The 19,424-nt window shown below is 47.4% G+C and overlaps 1 protein-coding gene across 1 annotated transcript in view; it reads left to right on the forward strand.

Moving 5' to 3' along the window:
* KIRREL3 (kirre like nephrin family adhesion molecule 3) overlaps positions 1 to 19,424 on the forward strand; it is a 961,667-nt gene that overhangs the window by 821,241 nt on the left and 121,002 nt on the right. Inside the window, exon 9 of the mRNA XM_069613887.1 lies at positions 15,422 to 15,522. Within this exon, the coding sequence (XP_069469988.1) occupies positions 15,422 to 15,522 (101 nt within the window). The remainder of the gene's footprint in view (positions 1 to 15,421; positions 15,523 to 19,424) is intronic.

Here is a 19,424-nt window from a genome sequence, read left to right on the forward strand (position 1 = left end):
ATGGGAACATTCACAGCAAGCCAAATTAATGTGGAGGACCAAACTTCTAAAATTGGTTCGTTTTGGACAAAAACCCAGCAGAGAAATGGGCTCTGCGTCTAATAGTTGAATCACTAGTCTTGCTACATATAGCTTCCCCCGGAAAATGCTGGTGTGTTGATGGGAGAAGTTCAGAAGTACCCGGGTTAGGGGTGCATGCCCGTTTCTAGGTGGTCTGTGTCGAGGGCATGGAGCAGTTGGTTTGAATCTGGGGTACATACAATGAAAGCTATGAACTGCCACTGGTGATATTCTGCATTTGATCAACGAGCTTTGCCCAAGGCCCCATACACCCTACCTCCTCCCTTTTCTGAAAACCTGACAATTTACCACTTTGGAATGCTTGGCACAACTTGCAACCCTTGCTGAACGTTGGGCAACTTCTGTGAAATAAGTGGTGCCCGCATTCAAGGGGCTCAAAACATAAAGGGTCGATTTGACCTGTTCTATCTGTCTTCTGCTCTTCCAAGCCAAGAAAGTTGCCAGGGACACTTCAAGGCTTTCCACTATTGCAGCAAGAGTCCCGGGTACAGAGGCCAGCAGCAGGGCACTTTGAAGGCTGCCCTGAAGTGCTTAGGGAGAGAGTCTGCCTCCTCAATGGAGATCCTTGTCTTCACCGAACGGAGGAGAATGTTCCGATTGAATGCTCTTGAAACTGCAACAAGACGGTTCATTTCATTCAGCTTTATTTCGATAAAATGTATCATAAAAGCCAACATATACATAAAGACATCAATACATACACATTGAAAGCATCAGTGCAATCACAACAGCCACTAGCCAACCCAAACATTGTAACTGATCAAATTGGTAAAGTGTAATTGGAAAAGGTAAATTGGTGGCAGCAGCAGGGCCCTCATGCCTTACAATGGAGAGCCACAACCATGGCTTTCCCCCTCACCCAATCAAGGGGAAGATTTGATTTGTGCTATGGAGGGAGTTGTTTCCAGCCACCTACAAGAAAAATTAAGTGCAAAAAATACAAGTACCAGAATCCTTAGAGTCAATTAACTTGCCACACCTGAAAAGGAAATGAAGACACGCCTGAAAAAACAAAGAAACACAGCCTCCCTGAAGATTGATTGAGTCATGAAAACGTGCGTTTGGAGGAGAAGCTAATGCAGAAAAACTTGACTGGCAACAAAGCGCCTGCATTGTCACCAATTTTTAAATATTGGTAAAGTGCATATATTTAAGAGTCTAGTATCAACATTTGGTCAAGGCCAGCAAGAGTGCACAAAAGTGCTCATATGCTTAGAGTGCTTTGTATCACTTGCAGTTTACCATTCTTTTATAAGGAGCCCCACATTAATTGAAGTATTCATGGATGAGTTTGTGGATAGGGCACATAAAAACAGGTGCAGAGAGTGATTATAGTTAGGGGACGCGGTTACTCACTTTCCTAAAATGGTTCAAAGACGATTCTTCAAAGTGATTCTTGAAGATGCTACCCCAAAGGATTCCAAATGTTGATTAAAATAAGTGGGGGCCCCATTCAATTACATGGCCACTTTGCCACAGCGGGTCAGTCCATTCCAAGCTCTCTGTAATGAGTCAATGCTTGCTGTTGTAACAAGAGTTATTCCTTGTGGTGTCAGCTCCCAGAGTGTTTCGTCTGCAGGAAGTTTGGGAGGCTCCCAGGAAAAGAAGGGTGGCCTGGCAAATCCAAGATGGCTGGTCCCATCTCCAGCATGGCAGTCCTCTCCCAGCTACAGGGTCCTTCCCCTTAACTCCACTCTTCTTCCCCATTATGTTGCAGAGGGTGTTTTGACGTTTGCAGACCATATCCCAACCCTAGAGGTGGTATGTCCTGCTCACAGGCACATGTTACTCCTTGGCTACCATGTTGCCAATTCACATTGCAGCTGCCGCTTTGCTAGTAATCAGGGTCCAGCAGAGTACCCTTGTGTTCACTATACTTTCACCATTGAGCATGAAAACCATCACCATTTCACATAAAATATATATATTTTTTTTAAAGCTCAGGATTGAAGTCCCTTGCAGGAGGCATGCTGTAACACTCTGACTGGTGTGTATAGGGCAATCCCTAAGGAATTGTCCTAGAAGGCCGGCAGTGGTCTGACTGGCATGCATGGGCAATAGGGCAATCTCTAAGGAGTTGCCCCAACAGGCCAGCAGTGGTCGGTTTTGAGGGCAATGTGTGCCAACGTGATTACTTAGTGTACTCTTAGAGTGACTAGACGTCCAGGTTTTGGCGGCACTGTCCTGGTATTTGTCCCTTGGTCCTGGCGTCCAAAGGGTTTTTTAAGTTTTAAAACCCTGTCCTGAAATTTGAGGATGGTGGAATGAAATACACCCAGGAATCACGAGACCGGAAAGCGGCTAAGGGAGACCGGGGGTTTGAACTTGGCGGAATCATTTGGTGCGTGATCACCGGGGAAAATGCCCCAGAGGCTGCCTGTTGCTGATGTTGGTATGCTGTAGTCCTGGTTTTTGACAGGAACTGAGTAACAAATCCTGAAATCGGGCCAGGCACTGGTCTTCCTGCTCGTTTTTTACATCCCCATTCCCCCCCCCCGGCCTCTCTCCTCCAATGAGAGTTCTGTGCCTGCAAGAGACCCCCATAGTTTGTCCCAGAACAGACAACCGACATAGAAGTAGTACTACAGTTTTATTAGAGTCCTATTTGTGTGTTAATCCCTCTTTTGTGTTTATGTCCGCTAAAACGGTAGTCCTACTTTGATGTTGATTGCCAGTCCCGGTTTTATATTTTGAAAATCTGGTCACCCTGTGCACTCTACAAATGGTAGCTTTGACTAAACGTAATAGTTCAATGTTCTTCAAGATGCACCATTTGCCTCAAATTCTCCAAAAAATACTCCACACATACTACTGCAACTGGCAGGCGAACGCGCCAACCATGGAGGCAACTGGCAGGTGCCGCCCCTTAGCGGGGGTTCCCACCCAGCCAACCCCTGAAGAAACAGCAAGGGCCAACATCGGCTCAGAGTGGGAGCAGTGTGGGGGTAGCACGTCACAAGGTGGCGACAAAGGGCGGAGGGGGTGAGGGACCAAGAGAGTGGCGGGCTACATAAAGCCTGGTCGCTAGAGGTTCACTCTCTCTGTTCCTGCCCCCTCCTCACTAGGGTGGCAATCAAGATGTTACTGTTCCAGGAACCTCAGAGGAGTTTACAGCGTTCCAGCGTTCGGGTGGCAGGAATTTCATTGTTCCAGAAGAAGGGTTTGGTGGAAGAAAGGGTACGATCTATGACAGAGATACTTATTAAATAATAAGAAGGGACTGAGGTTCGTGGGAGCATGTAGTGCGGCTGGTCAGTTACGGGTTTCAGCGGGTAGTTAAGGAGGTCTGCGTCGGGTCGGGTACTGGGGTCTGTAAGGATGCAATACCATTAGGGAACAGCCATGGGGGTAGGAGGAAGAGTATGTGTGAGTCTGAGGAAATGTAGTATGAAAGCCGTGTTTCGGGCGAGGGGCTGGGGTGCTGCGCAACGGAATGTGTGTGGATGCCCATGTTACGAACGCTTTGCTGACATTCAATTTATTGACTGGCCGCTGTGCCAGGGGGACTTTCATTGCAAGAGGGGCTTGCTAAAGTTTGATGCTAGGCCAAAATCTTATGTGCAAAAAAAGACAAAAAAATAAATATTGAGGCTGTATATTTCGAGAATGGAACATGATGGCGGTAAATGCAGTGTTGTGGGCTATTGGATGGCAGTTAGTCTGAATGTAGCATGCGTGTGGGGGGGGGTTCCAGTAAGGGCTGTTGAACTAGTTGATTCTGAAAGGGTCAGAGGAGGTGGTGGGGGGGTCTCTGCGCGGGTCGGTCGTCTGACATAATTGGGTCTTGATATAGCAGTCAATGCACATCGTGTCGGTCATGTGGCCTGAGGTTGGGCCGCCTTCTTGCTAGTGCCGTGTCATTTGCGGGTTTCCGGCCGGGTTTTGGGGGTGGGGGAGTGCAGTCTCGTGGTTAATGGCGGCCATTGTCAAAGGGGTTAAGGCACAGGTACTGCTACTATGAGTAGGAGCAAATTGAGGACGCTGCATTTTGGGTGCGGTGGTCAGCTCTGGGGATAGGGCGGTTAGTAGTGCGCGTCACTTTTAATGCAGGACCCAGGGTACGGGGGAGTTATTGAGGGGTTAGCAGCCTTGCTGTTTTGGAGTTAGGAACTGGGGGTCACTTGTCACGTTATTGTGCACAAACAAATTGTACCTGGAATACTGGAGTCATAACCCTTCAAATCAAGATGGTAGAGCAGAAATCAGAAATGTATTATGTTCATGAAACCCTACCGGATCGACGGAAAGGGAACAATAGGTTGCTTGCTTCAATGTCTTATTAGGTTTGGTACCTCTGCCGCATAGGTCCTGTGGTCTTAGTAGCGTGTACCGCCCCAGTCAGACTCCTTACATGCCACTGTCCACAGGGCTCGCCCCCTCGCCTCACCGGGTAAGTGAAAAAACGATAAGAGTAGTGGTATTTCACCGGCAGGCCGAGGGCCTCCCACTTATCCTGCACCTCTCATGTCTCTTCACAGTGACAGACTAGAGTCAAGCCCAACATTGTCTTCGTTCCCTGCTGATTCTTGGGGTCCGCATGGGGCTTCGGGGCAAATTTGTGTGCATTTGATCGCCAGTATGTTGCAGACCGTGTGACCTCATAGCGCTCTAAACATCGAAGGGTGAGTTTTGTTGCACGTTAAAAGCACGATTTCAATTAACAACATTACAGGATAGATTCTTGTACGCCTTACATTGAAATTGAGGCATGGGGAACAAGGGGGAAGGGTGGGAGGGGGCTGGAGCTCAGCAGCATTCCTTGAAATATGTGCCCTCCTCCTTGGCCCTCCGCTTGGCCACGCAGATGGTGGAATGAAACCCATACAGGAATCGTGAGACCGGGAAGCGGCTAAGGGAGACGGGGGGGTTTGGACTTGGCGTAATCATTTGGTGCATGATAACCGGGAATATGCCCCAGAGGCCACCTGTTGCTGATGTTGGTAGGCTGTAGTCCTGGTTTTTAACAGGAACTGAGTTACAAAATCCTGCAATCGGGGCAGGCACTAGTCTTCCTGCTCGTTTTTTACATCCCCATTTCCTCCCCCCCTCGTCCCTGGCCTCTCTCCTCCAATGAGAGTTCTGTGCCTGCAAGAGACCCCCATAGTTTGTTCCAGAACAGACAACCAACATAGAAGTAGTATTACAGTTTTATTGGAGTCCTATTTGTGTGTTAATCCCTCTTTTGTGTTTATGTCTGCTAAAATGGTAGTCCTACTTTGATGTCTATCGCCAGTCCCGGTTTTATATTTTGAAAATCTAGTCACCCTGTGCACTCTACAACTGGTAGCTTTGACTAAACGTACTAGTTGAATGTTCTTCAAGATGCACCATTTGCCACAAATTCTCCAAAAAGTACTCCCGACGTACTACTGCAACTGGTTATGGTGAACCTTTGTGGGTACCCGAGGCTATTGTTGCTCCACTCTGACCATGAAAACGGGGACCAGAGAGCGAGTAAATGAAAGGCAAGAGGCCTGGGAGCAGAATCCCAACCACTCTTCACAGAGACGAGTATAAACAAGGCGAGCTGGAGAAATGCCTCTGTTCCCCTGCTCCCTCCATTATGCCCAGAGCATCCCTGGTAAAAAGGGCATCTAATTGTCACCCATCTCATGCCCACAGTGTTCTTCTTCCCGGGAAGTGCCTGATTGAAATGCAAATCAGTCCTAATTGGGGCGCCAGTAAACAGAAATCATGTTTGCAGTAGTTGCGTCAGAATTCACTTTTCCCACGTGGCTCGGCGTGGCGTCCCACGACCCCCTGCAACGGGGTGGCGTCAGTGGAGTTCCCCCCCAATGTGTCACGGCCTCCTCAGGGCCCACGTGGCACCTCCCTGTCACAGTCTGCCATCTGCGTTTAGCACGCTAAATATTGTCTTCGACGTGCCAATCAAAAGGCAGGACAATACTGGATGAGAGAAGAGACGGAGAGGCAAGGTGCCCCCAGGAAGCGTGCTGCGTCACAGCGCACCCGCGGATGAGACATTGCTTAACGTCTGTGTGTGTGACTGAAATTTAAACTTCACCCAAATACAGTGTTAGCAGAAGCTACATCTGTGTTGCGTTATCCAGCAGCTGTTAAACTGAACCCGTTTTTCTTCTGTTGGCAGCTCTTTTGGAAACCTAGCACTAGAACAAGCTTGTTTGGGCTGGGGCGGAGTCAGTGGAAGTGCCATCCTCCGGCCACCGGTGTTCGTAACGTCCATGGAAGTGGTACCCTCTCCAGTTCGGGATAAGACGACATTGAAAGCTTTAGAGTCTGATTATTAATCGCTAGTCAGTAAAGTTCATACGAAGACCAAAGTACTGGTCCAGGGGAATGCCTATTGAGTATTGATGCAAGAAGACTGATGCATTGTTTCTAATTAATTTATGAATCTCTTATTACACACTTAATACCGGAGACTAGTCTCTAAAAGTTGGACTTGAAATCTGTCTATTTTCGGTGGGTTCTTTTAGCTTTGGTTGTCGAGGTAGAACAGCATGCAGTGGGAACACACACACACGTGCACATACAACAGGCCCAGGCCTGTAATGAAGCTGGGAGCCTTCAGCAGGTTGAACTATCTTCATTCAACTGCTGCAGCAAACTGCCGCTTCCCGGGCTTTCCAGCAAGCATGCGCGAGTTTCGAGCATGCGCATTAGTCCATCCATTGGAACTCCAAGGCTCCGTTAACTGTGTCCTTGCCAGGACACTACAGATTGAAACCTGTGTTGCTCTGCCTTGCCCTCCTTCCAAGACAAGCGTCTTGCCCCCAAGCTATCCTCCTGGGCCAGCACTAGCCTCCCAATTTATGTTGACTAACCGCTTGCATCCTTTAAAATATCCGACATTTACTGTTCTGCTCCTGTAGACTCCTCTGTGACCCACCTCCTCATTTACGTCTGCAAAGAACTTTCTGTGCTTGTTTTTTTTTTCCAAATGGCCAATTGAGCTTCACAGGCAGTGCCAGGTGAGTGTCCTCTGAGTTTTGGTATGTAGGATCTCAGCCGCATCGCTCTTTGGATAAATGAACCCTCTGTCAAACCAGAAAATATAGCCAGTCCTCCAGAAGAGCCCCCAATCGTGTCCCTCAAACTGATCAAGGTACATTCTGATAATTCCTGGTCTTATCTTCTAAATTTGATAAGCACAGTCCAACAGAAGATGCTGTGTCGCCATATTTCAGGCAGACAATAGCACCTACATTGCCTTGAGGGCCTCCCCTGGATCATTGGCTCCAGATCGTGTTTCCCTTTTTTCGATTTTGTCGGTGCATGTGTGGCACCTGGAACGCCCACATATGGAAGATGATCACACCCTTGCATGTGCTTCGATTCCTCTGGTCCTCATTGAGCCCCGTAACACCATTGCTTTTAAAGTTCTTTTGGTCTGCCATTTTGTGGAGCATGTTCCGAAGTGATCTGTCCTCCAGTCGTGGAGTAAAATCCAGATGTCAAATCAGCTTCCCGTAGCCACCCACTGGGAAGTCCCCAGGGCCTATCCATGTCCACCTGGGTCTTCGCAGCGTTATGCAGATCCTGCTGGTGTTGCGTGAGGGCTGGTGACCAGAGTCATCCAGTCTGAGACGCTGTTGATGGCGATGGGATTTAGATGCAGGGCAATTTGCTCGAGTCAGAAGTCACTTAACGGTAGATGTATAGTCACTGGGATGAGCTCGGAACCCATGAGTCTTAGTCACCTCCTATGCACACATACATTGCTGCCAATGTGGTAAGAATAGCACTTCCCTGTGGCTGATCACCCTGATCCCACAGAACTTTTCCATTGAAATAAGTCCAGTTCTCCCTTTTTGAATATACACTGATAAAGTTTTCAGCTGTCTCTGCCATTCTTTCAGATGATGCTGTCAGCTTTTATATTGGAATGGCCCCAAAACCTCATCAGGTGTCTCTTAGAAATTCTGAATGTTGGAACCCGCCTCTAGTGGGAAGGGATGGTAGAACACCCCACTCCTTGCCTCGGCCCCCGATCACTAGTACCAGGTGGTCAGACTCTTGAAATTTAACATGTGTGGAGGAGTGGGAGAATACATTTCCCCTAGCTCCCGCCCCCTTACCGCCGTCATATTAGGACAGCAGGAGAAGAGCAGTAAATGGGATCCCATGTGTTGTCCCAAAACCACATTGAGTGTATGAGAGACGATATGCACTCAGGCAACCATAACGAATGTACCCTTGTAGAGGAGGTCCCAAATAAAGCCTGCACTCCAATCATCCATTTTGAAGTACCAGGAGCATTTACACCGAGATATTTGACATATGATGAGCAAATAAACCAGCAGAGAGCCGCAGTAGGGCTCTGCCCAGTACTCATTAAAAGAACAGCACCTTTTGACGTACCTATACCAAGAACACCATGGACAGCAAGGTATCCATTAAGAAAACCCTACCAGCAAATGAGACGAAATGAGGATTGCTTAAGTACTGTCCCGGAAGAAACCAAAAAGGCCTTAATGGAAGACGAATGGTGACATCACAAGAGCCCGGGCTGACTTGCAGATAGAAGAAATGACAACCAGAGAATGATGCAGAGAGACGAAACGCCATGAATAAAGATATTGTGAACCTAAAGGAAGAGAACGATGTTGAAACATGAAGAAGCTTAAGCTGTAAGCAGGATGAAGATATCCAACCCGCTAACGCCTGTACATATGCTTGAAACGCAAGAAAGCTAAGAAACCAGTGCGGCTTGCTATGTTTATTAGAAGAATAGAGCGGCAAGCGCCATTATGCATAATGTATCTCAAAACAAGGCACACTGCACTAAAAGCAGAATCAACTTAGGTTACTAGAGGCCAAACAAGACAAGATTTGTATTCCAGCAAACGAGAAGAGACGGCTGAATCGAAACTCAGCAGATGCAACTCCTGCCAGGAGAGCCAAGGTCATACTAATAAAGGAATGAACAGTAGCTTCACATAATTGAAACTTAAGAACAGAATATCCTGCTTCTGAAAGGCCAAAGATAAGGAGGCGTGGGCAGGTTGAAAGCCGAATGAGAATCAAATAGAGAAATTGCAAGAAACTAGACAAATTCATGGGGTCTGCATCACGTGACCATCCAAGCGAGGAGCAGCACAAGTTCACACCTATGCATGGCATCCGCCCAAGCAAGAGATATCAGAACTTTTCCAGACAGAAGATGCAGTTTTCGAGGCCAACCACAGTGAGATAATTGACACATAGTTGTTGCAGTGATGATTGATTGTAACCTTAATTGGAGAAAAGCCAGGTAGCTGAGGGGGGCACCCTGCACATGGCTGACTGTTCTGCGTGCTGCTAAGCAAAGTGGAAGAATATGCACGGGTTGATGCCAACCCAATCACAGTGGACCAAATAATCTAGGGTCCTATAGTTAGTAGAACCAATGAGACGTCATACTTTTAATGACATCTACAGTAGTCATTTTGAAGGAAGGGCTTAGACACCCACCTGACAGTGTTTACCCAATCCCCTCACCCCGTTACCATATACAGATATAGCACCTATATTAAAGTTACCTTTTCCGAACCAATAGAAATGCTTATTAACTTTTGAGTTTTACACGTCAGTTATGACGAGTTTTTAGTATAAATGATGTGCTTTTTATGAAGTTCGTTGGAGCTGAAGTGAGACAGACGATCGCATCACTGCTGATTTCCATGACTCCCCATTTTTTTGTACTTGTCATTTAATGGACTTCCTTTGCCAAACCACTGAGTTGTCCTTATTAATTGCTGTTGGAGTAATACATCTGCACCCCCATCCATCCCAAGGTGCAGCTATCTCGTCTTAAAGTACTTTGGAGCAAACCCTGACTCTATGGGCCGGCCAGGGTCTCCCAAGTACACCCAGGTACTGAAAGAGGGGAAGGATGTCAGCACGCACCTTTGGACATCATGTAGCTCTGAGTGAAATCTGATGAGGGCAGAGGGATGTCATGAAGAAGATATACAAGGACATACTGAAACAATGTGAACATACTTAAGAGTGAAAATGTAGCTGAAGTGACAAGAGAAACATGTACCTAAAGATAAAGTATGCATATATATACAAAGAAGATAAAGTAGCTTGCTGACCAACACGTGTGAATATGCAGCAACGCAAGGTAGATGAGACGTATAGAAGCTTGCTATAGAGGAAAATATAACGTGGCTGGGATGGCCATAATAGGAAAATTAACTCAATCGTGTTTAAACTCAATACAGCTACCTCAGAAACAGACCGGGTATGCAGAGTCAGGAGACATTAGAGAAGTAGCTATGTGTGCAACGTAAAGAGAAGTCTATGTTGGTCTGGGATCAAGGGTGCTATTTTTAGGAATAATTGCAAGGCACAAAGGGAGGTAGATGGGTAAGCCATGTGCGTAAGACCTATATCTTTTAAAGAAGAAGGAAACATTTGCAAGAGCCAACTATTGGACAATTGACAGCGAATAAGGTCTATACAAGATGGAGTGAGCAAGTCTCTAGAGGCCAAGAGAAGCAAGCACACCCAGTGTAATTAAATCAAATAGCAGTAAATGAGAGCTGGAAATTGACAAATTTGCTCTCTCTTCACACGTGATTCAGAAGTCAGAAACAGGTGCTATTCATTAAGCTTCAAATGAAGAGGCATAGACCAACCAGCTGCCATTTTATCTGCTATAATCAGTATTATATGTATTTAAAGGTAGTTCAAGGCGTTCCCTACTGATAAGGGGCAGCCAATGATATACTAACTCCTATGTATCCCATAGGTATATATGTTCCCCTAACCAGGCCTTCCCCTTAATAGGTTTTATATTTTGCCACGTAGGATCACATCATAGATGATGCATATTGGGGTATATAACCTCTGAATAATCAATTGTGTGTGTTAGTGTGCGAGCATCAGTCCGTTTTTCGTCAGTTCACCCTGATTTATTGAAATGAGAATAAAGTAGTATTTTGCCATATTTTCGGAGTCTGTCCGGTTATTTGGTCTGAGATCTTTATTGGTAATTCCATTTAGCACAAGAGACGCTTCAAGGTGCTACATCACACATGTCCTAAGCAGCCCACGAGGCGCATCTCCTAAAGGGCCCAGTCTTTCCATTTAGCCAACCGTTGGAGGCCTTGGCAGCCGACAATCCGTAAATTAGGACAGGAAAAGTCCATCCTTTTCCTCTGCACCAAACTCTGAAACTCATCACCTTTGCATCAACCACATGTCAAACTACCCAGTCTTCCAGAGATCAGCTTTTTCGCGGCAATTTTCCACCAATCCATATCTCACTGCAAGCCTGCGTGCTCACTAAAAGTAGTTGTTAGTGCCAAGAGGTCATTTTCATGCCAACTGTGCAGTGTACAAGTAAAAACAAATTGTAGCTAGGGGCAGAAAGGCGGAAATCCACTTTATGCAAAGCAGGCAGAAAATCATAGAACACTGTGCCTTTTCCCCAATTACAAAACCTCTGATGATTATGTAATCTTTGCATGATTATTTTTCAATGCTTATAATTACCACTCATTGTTGCGGCCACCTGCGGCCCAGGCTCCTTGTAGCTTTAATTGAAAAATTAGACACAAGAGGTGTCAGTATTTTGGAACCTGACTTGCATGGACCCCCTGCCAGAAGCAGCCCTGTCAGCTATGTGGAAACCACACATTTCTTCCAAAGGTCTATTCAAATGAATTGTTCCTTTTTTGACAGACTAAGTTCTCCTTTCATAATTTGCTCAATTATGGAATGAAAGCTGTACTCCATGAGATCTGAGAAAGAGATTCTGTGCTTTTAATATTCTGTGGTCGTTCTGTGTGTTCAATGTTAACCCGATTCCACACATTTTCTAGTTACTGTCAAAAACAAGGGTGGCAGGTTCAATATTAATTCAAAATAGTGCTCTATCTTAGACAGAACCAATTCTCCAACAGGCAATAGGTGCACAGCACATGGCACTCGTTGGTGTAAGTGAAACCTGCGAAAACGTCTTTCTTCCACCGTTACTTGGGGGCCTACAAACTGTGGCTCAGCAGAAGTTCTGAACAACAACTCCCACCATAACAAGGTCCACAGCTCTGAGGCACGGGAGTAGCAAGACTGGGTTTACTCAGGCCTCCGCAACCCCAGCCGGGAGGGAGGGCTAGGGAAACGATGGTTGGATGGGTATGGGGAGTGAGGATAACCGGGAAGAGGATTAGGAAGAGGTTTTGGATGGGTAGGGGGACACAGGCTAAATAACACTGTGTACACAGTATTAGCTCCTAAACACACTTGCATGCATACATGGCCCCCGTAAACAATGCAGTGAATAACATTGGGCATTGGCATGTACCAGTACTAAACAGAAGAAACACTTAGCTCTGGGTATGGCTGCTGGCTGCTGGAGTGTTCCTTGCTGGCTCCTCACCTGTGTGTTCTCTGGTCTGGACAGCAGGAGCAGTTCAAATGCTGCACAGAGAGCCAATATTAGTGCACATGAATAAGGTTGCATGTGGCTCACTGCATGCAAGGGTTCAACTGGAGGAGGCTATGGGCTCTGGGTTAGCAGTACTGGAATGCTAATGACATGCAGGGGCATGTGGGGTCCGCATGTGGCTTTTGCATGCATCGTCTTCCGTCACGGACCGCACGTGGCTAAGTTACATGCAGCATGAGTAGGGTGCGGCATGTGGCTAATTTGCATACGGCGTGCAGGCCATTGAGCGTGTGGTACTCAGCGTATCAGGCTGTGGTTGTCTAATCAGGACAGCCTGTACGCTGTCCTGGTAATGCTTGCGCTGCCTATGAGGGCTGGGTTAGGTGTGCAGGTTTAATGCAGGGTTGCCTGAAGTATTCAGCAGCTGGCGCAGTACTTAGCTTATGGGGAGCAGGTGCCTGTTTTTGGGTGGGACTGGGCCCCCTGCATGTATCCCCCTGCTTTCCCACTGTCTCTGAGAGCACTGCAGCACTTATCTTAGCTTTGCGTGGGGCCGGGATTGTGATCCTGTGGGGCGTGATGCCTCGTGTGTATCCCCATGGCCGCAGCTGATCAGCGTGTGTCTTGTCAGCGTGCCACTCCCAATGTGGCTTGTTTCTTGTAGTACCTGGCCCTGGGGTTGCTGGGAAGTGTGGTTTTGTAGGTTTTTGTCCTGCAATGAGGGCAGAGAAGCCTTTGATAAAGCTTGATAGTTTTGTAGCACTTTTGTCTTTGGTTCGTTTGTCTATTTGACTTTGGTGTTTGGCTTCGTGAGCCTTCATCCCACACTGCACTCACACCACACACCACACACACACACACTCTGGCCCTCAGCCCTGACACATCAGCCCTTGCCAGGATAGTCAACGGCGAGGGATGAGGGATGTCATAGTCCAAAGCATTTGTAAAACGACAGGTTGTGGATCTCTTCGAGACATCACAGCTCAAGAAATGTACTTTATATTGTTTTTGGGGCAGGGGGGCATGGATGGGTCCTACCTGTAAGGCCTCGTTAAATTCATGTTTCACGTGTTTGTAAATGTCCCCTCTCTTTCTCTACCACTTGGCCAATTTCTAATCCTCCCAATTTACCAAACATTAAACCTGGGCCAAAGGGAGAAAAGGTATTTTTTCAAGAACACCCATTTCCACAAGTGTACACCCTTAGAGAGCATTGTGTGATATACATGTTATGTTATTTTGCATTTATATAGCGGTCTATATATCATTGGTATGACATATTTACATATACATGTTTATATATGGTATTTGAATACCCCTTGCAGAGCAGTGTAATGCACACCTTTAAATAGCAGGATATATGCCACTGTTTAAAGAGAAGGGTACGAATGCCTCGTAAAGATTTGAGCATGCGCTCCTTGGTTCTACATTGAAATGGCAAAACGAGGACCAAAACAATGACATTTTTTGGGATCGAAAATATTTTTTCATGTTTTTGCATTTTTTATTTTTTTATTTGTATTTGTTTAATGTATCGGGCGACCTTCCACCCACTCCTCCACAGCATCTCTGCTTCGTTTTTAATACCCTAACCAAACACCCGTCTATTTATTGGTTAAAATGGTGCAAGAGAATCGAAAAATCCAACAACAAAGGTGCTGTTTTCGTCCTCATTGTTTTTGTATTCGTTTTTTGGGGGCAGTTACCGAATCGGAGCCCGTGGGCTGGAATAAGAAAGCGTAAGAAACCCTATTTTGCAAGTATTGAGTTTTAAAAAATTGGAGCCATCCAGGTTACAAACTCTTGAAGGCAGTGCCGGGGTGATGGATATCGCCTTCGGATGTAGCCTGTAAGGGGACATCCCCGACGACGAGATCCCCAGCAGTTCCATATAGAGATTGAATAACATAAGTGACGGGATCAACCCTTTAGGCAGCAAAAAGGCATTGGGGGTTGGGATAGAGGATCCAGCCTACCATGGCCAGATGTGATTGGTTGGCCTGGAAAGGACAGAACCGCTCAATTCCCAGCCGCTGTAAAAGGTTATTAACGGGTACCCCATGTTCTTTATTGCAAACACTGCCAGGAGATCTGACAACAGATCCAGCATATGGTACCCCAATCATCCAGCTTGTACTAGATATCTCCCAGACACTGTAGGGCGGGGGGGGCGGGGCGTCCCTGTGTTCGGCCAGCTCAAACTCCCAACCAAAAATGGGTCAGCTGACGCTGATCCCCTATTCAGACACGCAAGTGATTGGAAACAACGCGTTCCATATGTTTTCCCAGAAACGCAGTAGCGTAATGAGAATTTGATTGATTACCCAAATCCAAGGAAGGTTTTTCTGTCTTTAATCAGGAAGGCAATATTGCCTCAAAAAGGGATTCATGAACTGCAATCTTGAGCTATATTTACTCCTTCAGACAGCCCTGGACTTTAGGGGCATCTTACGTCTTGTAGGGTGCGGTGCCTTGCCACACCAGGTGAAGTATTTGGTGCTATAGGAGCAGAACTGGTAATTGTAGTCAGGTGCCTGTGAACCTGACGGTTCATTTATATAGGTAGTGGTATTCCTTTGTTTTTACATGGGTCCCTCCTCACGGCCCCTTTGCCCTCCCTCTCTGCCATCTTTTTCCCTTCCTCTTACCACAGGCATAAATCAACACCATTAAGAGCTGGAATGGTTGAGCGTCTTCTGGTCCACCGCGTGGCTAGAGCACCAGGCTTGCTGCTGAGGTAGAGAAGTGACTGTCATTGCGTTGGTAGCGTCAATGATCAGTATGCGTGCCATCACAGTAGGCACCGGGTGGCAGTGGGTGCCTCCCATATTGACTGTGTGCCCTGTCCACACTTGCTTGCTTTAGAGCGCGCTCAGGTCAGACGCGTAGAAATTGAATGCAACATGAAGACATTGATATCAGGTGGCTGGGTAGAGATGGAGATGTTTCCTCATTCTTTCTAATTCTTCTCTGTTGCAGGACCTCCGATCATCTCCAGCACGCAGACCCAGCATGCACTGCACGGCGAGAAGGGCCAGATCAAGTGCTTCATCCGCAGCACTCCTCCGCCAGACCGAATAGTACGTGCCAGACACTGCGTCCCAGTAGAATCGCACAATGTTCAATGAAAGTACTGTCAAAATATTGACCATTTATAAAAGGATTATGCTGCCACTCTCTGCTACCCACCCACCCAGCTGGAATTTCCACCAGGAAATGTGCGAAGGCAGTCTTGGTGCATTGTGCACCATGGAAGACCTCAGGTTATACTTGGCTGTGTTCTGTTAGGTTATGTTGCAACCGCTATCCGTTCAATCTTCTGAAAGTGGCTCATCTTCTCGGTGTGGGCCCCTGGAACTTGCCACGTTATCTTAGTTCTTCCATAATTCCATAGAGAATTTTCTGTTCTATAGCTGGGATTTGCAACCTGTGGCTCGGCATCCATTTTAGAATACAACTCCCATGACCCCAGGCCATTGGCTATGCTGGCTTGGGCTGATGGAAGTTGAAGTCCAAAACATCTGGAGAGTCCAAGGTTGCAGACCCCGGTGCAATAAATTAGCAAGGTGGAAGCAATGAACATAGGGACGGCAAGGTGGGGGCACTCTCCTCCCCTTAATAAAGTGCACAACCCAAACCACGATATATTAGATAATACATTCATGCCATAGAACTGGGCTTCGGGAAAGATGGCAGTAACTTATTAAACTGGCGCCCGCATTAATGTCCGCCAGTCAAGTTTCTTGGGGAAGGCACAGTCGGGGTCTTAATTCTGAAGTGAATTTTGCTTTCAGGCCGTATTGAGGCTAAACAATAAAGCTGCCAATTCCTAGAAGGAACGCCACCCCTCCCCCAATCCGGGATTGGCCTTGCTCCGCTGCAGCAGAAGAGAGACTAATGGCGCCCGCGGCGTGTACTTGACAGGTCGCCCTTGGCCCTTGGGACTTCACAGCATGTAAATAAGGGTTGCTACTGGCCATCACTCATGTGGCTGCCATGTTGGTGGATGCCGGTGGCCTTCCTCGCCACCCTCCCCTCTGCTGCTGCTGGTCTGGGCTTCTGATTGGCAGTCCATCCCTGCCTGTCACCCTGCACATTTATCTGGCAATGCAGTAGGACCATATTGCACGTGAACCTCATCGTGCTTGCGTCAACTGTACACTTGCTAATCAGCTAATCAGTGACGCAAGTGGCGAGTATGTGTGTGCACTTTAGGAAGTTAGTGATCACTGAAGCCCTGCACTTATAACAGCTCTCCAGACCCCTGGCATGGAGGAAAGGCCGGGTTGAGGTGCTGTCCACAACACCACCTAGCGCCATTAGCTTGACCCTGCACCTTTAAAAAACATAGGAAAGCAAAGCAAAGGAAAGGAAAGGAAAGGAAAGGAAAGGAAAGGAAAGGAAAGGAAAGGAAAGGAAAGGAAAGGAAAGGAAAGGAAAGGAAAGGAAAGGAAAGGAAAGGAAAGGAAAGGGATGTCAGGATACTGTCAGGATTAGTCCTGTGAATACTAAGGCAGCGAATATGGCAAGGGAAATGTGCACATAGGAACAATGACTCATGTATGCTAGAAGCCAGGAGTGCAAACAGAGTGTGATTTTAAACCCAATATATGAAAAGGGATGTGGGGTAAGCACCTGACCGCGAGGAAAGTCGGCAAGCGCCTTACCCCCAATTGCTGTTACAGGTACCGACAGCGCTAAACCCACGTGGAGGGCAAGCAATGACAGGATCTGTGAACTAACACTCTGATGGAATCAAATAAGGGAACTAAAGAACTGTACTCACAAGGACGAGATATACCTCTTGAATGTCAGCTAGCCCACGAATCCTGTTGATGAAACTGGGACCCCGAGAGGCTAGAACAGCAATGGGAGAAGTAGGAAGGTCCAGAGGGCAAGGGCTGTAGGTTGCCAGGGAGAGGTAGACTGTAGAACAGGGGGCCCAAGAGGGCAAGGGCTGTAGGTTGCCAGGGAGAGGTAGACTGTAGAACAGGGGGCCCAAGAGGACAAGGGCTGAAGGTAGCCGGAGCGAGGCAGGCTGCAGGGCAGGGAGCCCAGAGGACAAGGGCGGAGGCTGGAAGGCAGCAGAGCGTGATCCGCTGTAATGTGGGGAGCCCGGCAGGGCAAGGGTGAAGGCTGGAAGGCAGCCGAGCGTGATCCGCTGCAGAAAACTAAATACCTAAGTTGAAATAGTGATAACAAATAGTGAGGAAAACATAAGCATTCACACAGGAGCTAGCTAACAACCGCACACCACACCTAAAATCAAAAGGGAAAATAAATGCAGAAGAGCTAAGGAAAACCTGAAATGGATCCCAATAGAAGTAAGGATCAGGAGCAGGGAAAAAGCTAAATAACCAATGCAAACTTTTCCCTACCCCTCCAAGGAAAAGACAGGAAACTAAACTAAGAGGAAGGCTAAGGTAAATGGGTAACAGCAGCAAAGGACAGAGTCAAAGAAATATAGAACACAGACAAACTGGGCTGCATCTAAAAGGGGAAAGCACTGAGAAATGCTGCCTGCAAACAGAGGAAGACAAAAAGGGAAATCAAGGGAGCAGAAATCAATTAGCTCATGAATCCGAAATTCAGGGCGGAGGAAACAAGAAAACAGGAACAAGAAAGTAGGTACAAAAGGCAAGGAACAAGGAACCAGGGACTAGTCAAAACAGGAACACTGCAGACGATGACCAGCGCTGGACTGAAGTGAGACTGAGGCTTTTAAAGCTGTTAACGAGCACACGCCTCAGGTGTGCTGACTGCTGCACCTGCAGCCACAGGTGTTGCCTATCCTCCACCCAACCTTGTCCTGCAAGGGTGGAGGTGGAGCAGTGGGCCAGGCATTCTGGGAAGCACAGTCATTTGGTTAAAGAAGCATGCTGGCTGCCAAAAACCTGGAATGGATCCGGAAGGGAAGTAGTTTGGAAAATAGGGATTTAGCGCTCCCAGTTCATTGCAGCACTGTGGCATTAGGTTCGGAGGAAATGTCCAGCAGGGAATAAGCCCCAAAACATGCCCCCAAGTGGCGGGAACGGGAGCGAAGGGAGCGAGTCGTGACAGTATACCCCCTCCTACGGCCCTCTTCGGCTGCCCGCCACCCGCACGCGACTTCTTCTTTCCATGATGGGAGTGCTTTTTCTTTGGAGGTGGCACTGATGGAAATGGTGGCTTGTGGGCAAAGGCAGATGGGCTTCCATGATAGGAGTGCTTTGTCTTTGGAGGTGATACTGATGGAAACGGTGGTTTCTGGTGAGGAAGAGACTCATGGTTCGAAGAAGGGCATGAAGGACTTGCAAGACCTGAAGCAACGTTGAAAGGTCCAGGAAGCTCAGTCACTGGGAGTGGACCCTTGTAAGTCTTTGAGGAGGGAGGCAGACTGGTGCAACTTGCCTTAGACAATGGTAGAAGTTCTGTTAGCCTTTCTGCCGAGAGCGGACATGCGGGAGGTGAGGAAGTTGCTGGCTTCAGGAAATGTTCACGTTCAGCCATTAGAGAAGGTGGCGGCTGAGGTAGAGGTTCAGATCTTTTTCTGTCATCCATCTGGGAAAAAGCTTGTGGTTGAAAATGATTAAGGTTTGACTGCACATGTTCTACACCTTGGATGCCTGGAAGTCCAATGGGTTGTACGAGGCTGGTACTCCTGGTGACAGTCGTGTAGCTACTTTGTTGCACGTTGGATACAACAGCAGGGACGTTTGGCATACTGATAGGAGTGATAGACACCGTACTTGGTACTTCAGGCACACTCGCAGAAGGAGCGTTAACAGACACATCTTGAACTGCAGCAGACATTCCCTTCCTTTGGCTACTAGCACCCAACTGGTGCTTCTTGGCGGAATTCTGTTGCACAAGTTCTGTAGGTAATACGCCGGTCTGCACCACCCCCTGTGCATACCCAGGTGAGTGGTTCTGACTCACCACTTGTTCCAGCTTGATGACTCTGAAGCGGGAGCTGGCAAAAGTCTCAAACTCTGATGCTGCA

Source organism: Ambystoma mexicanum, chromosome 9 (assembly GCF_040938575.1).
Source record: "Ambystoma mexicanum isolate Mex_15411 chromosome 9, UKY_AmexF1_1, whole genome shotgun sequence".
Lineage (NCBI taxonomy): Eukaryota > Metazoa > Chordata > Amphibia > Caudata > Ambystomatidae > Ambystoma > Ambystoma mexicanum.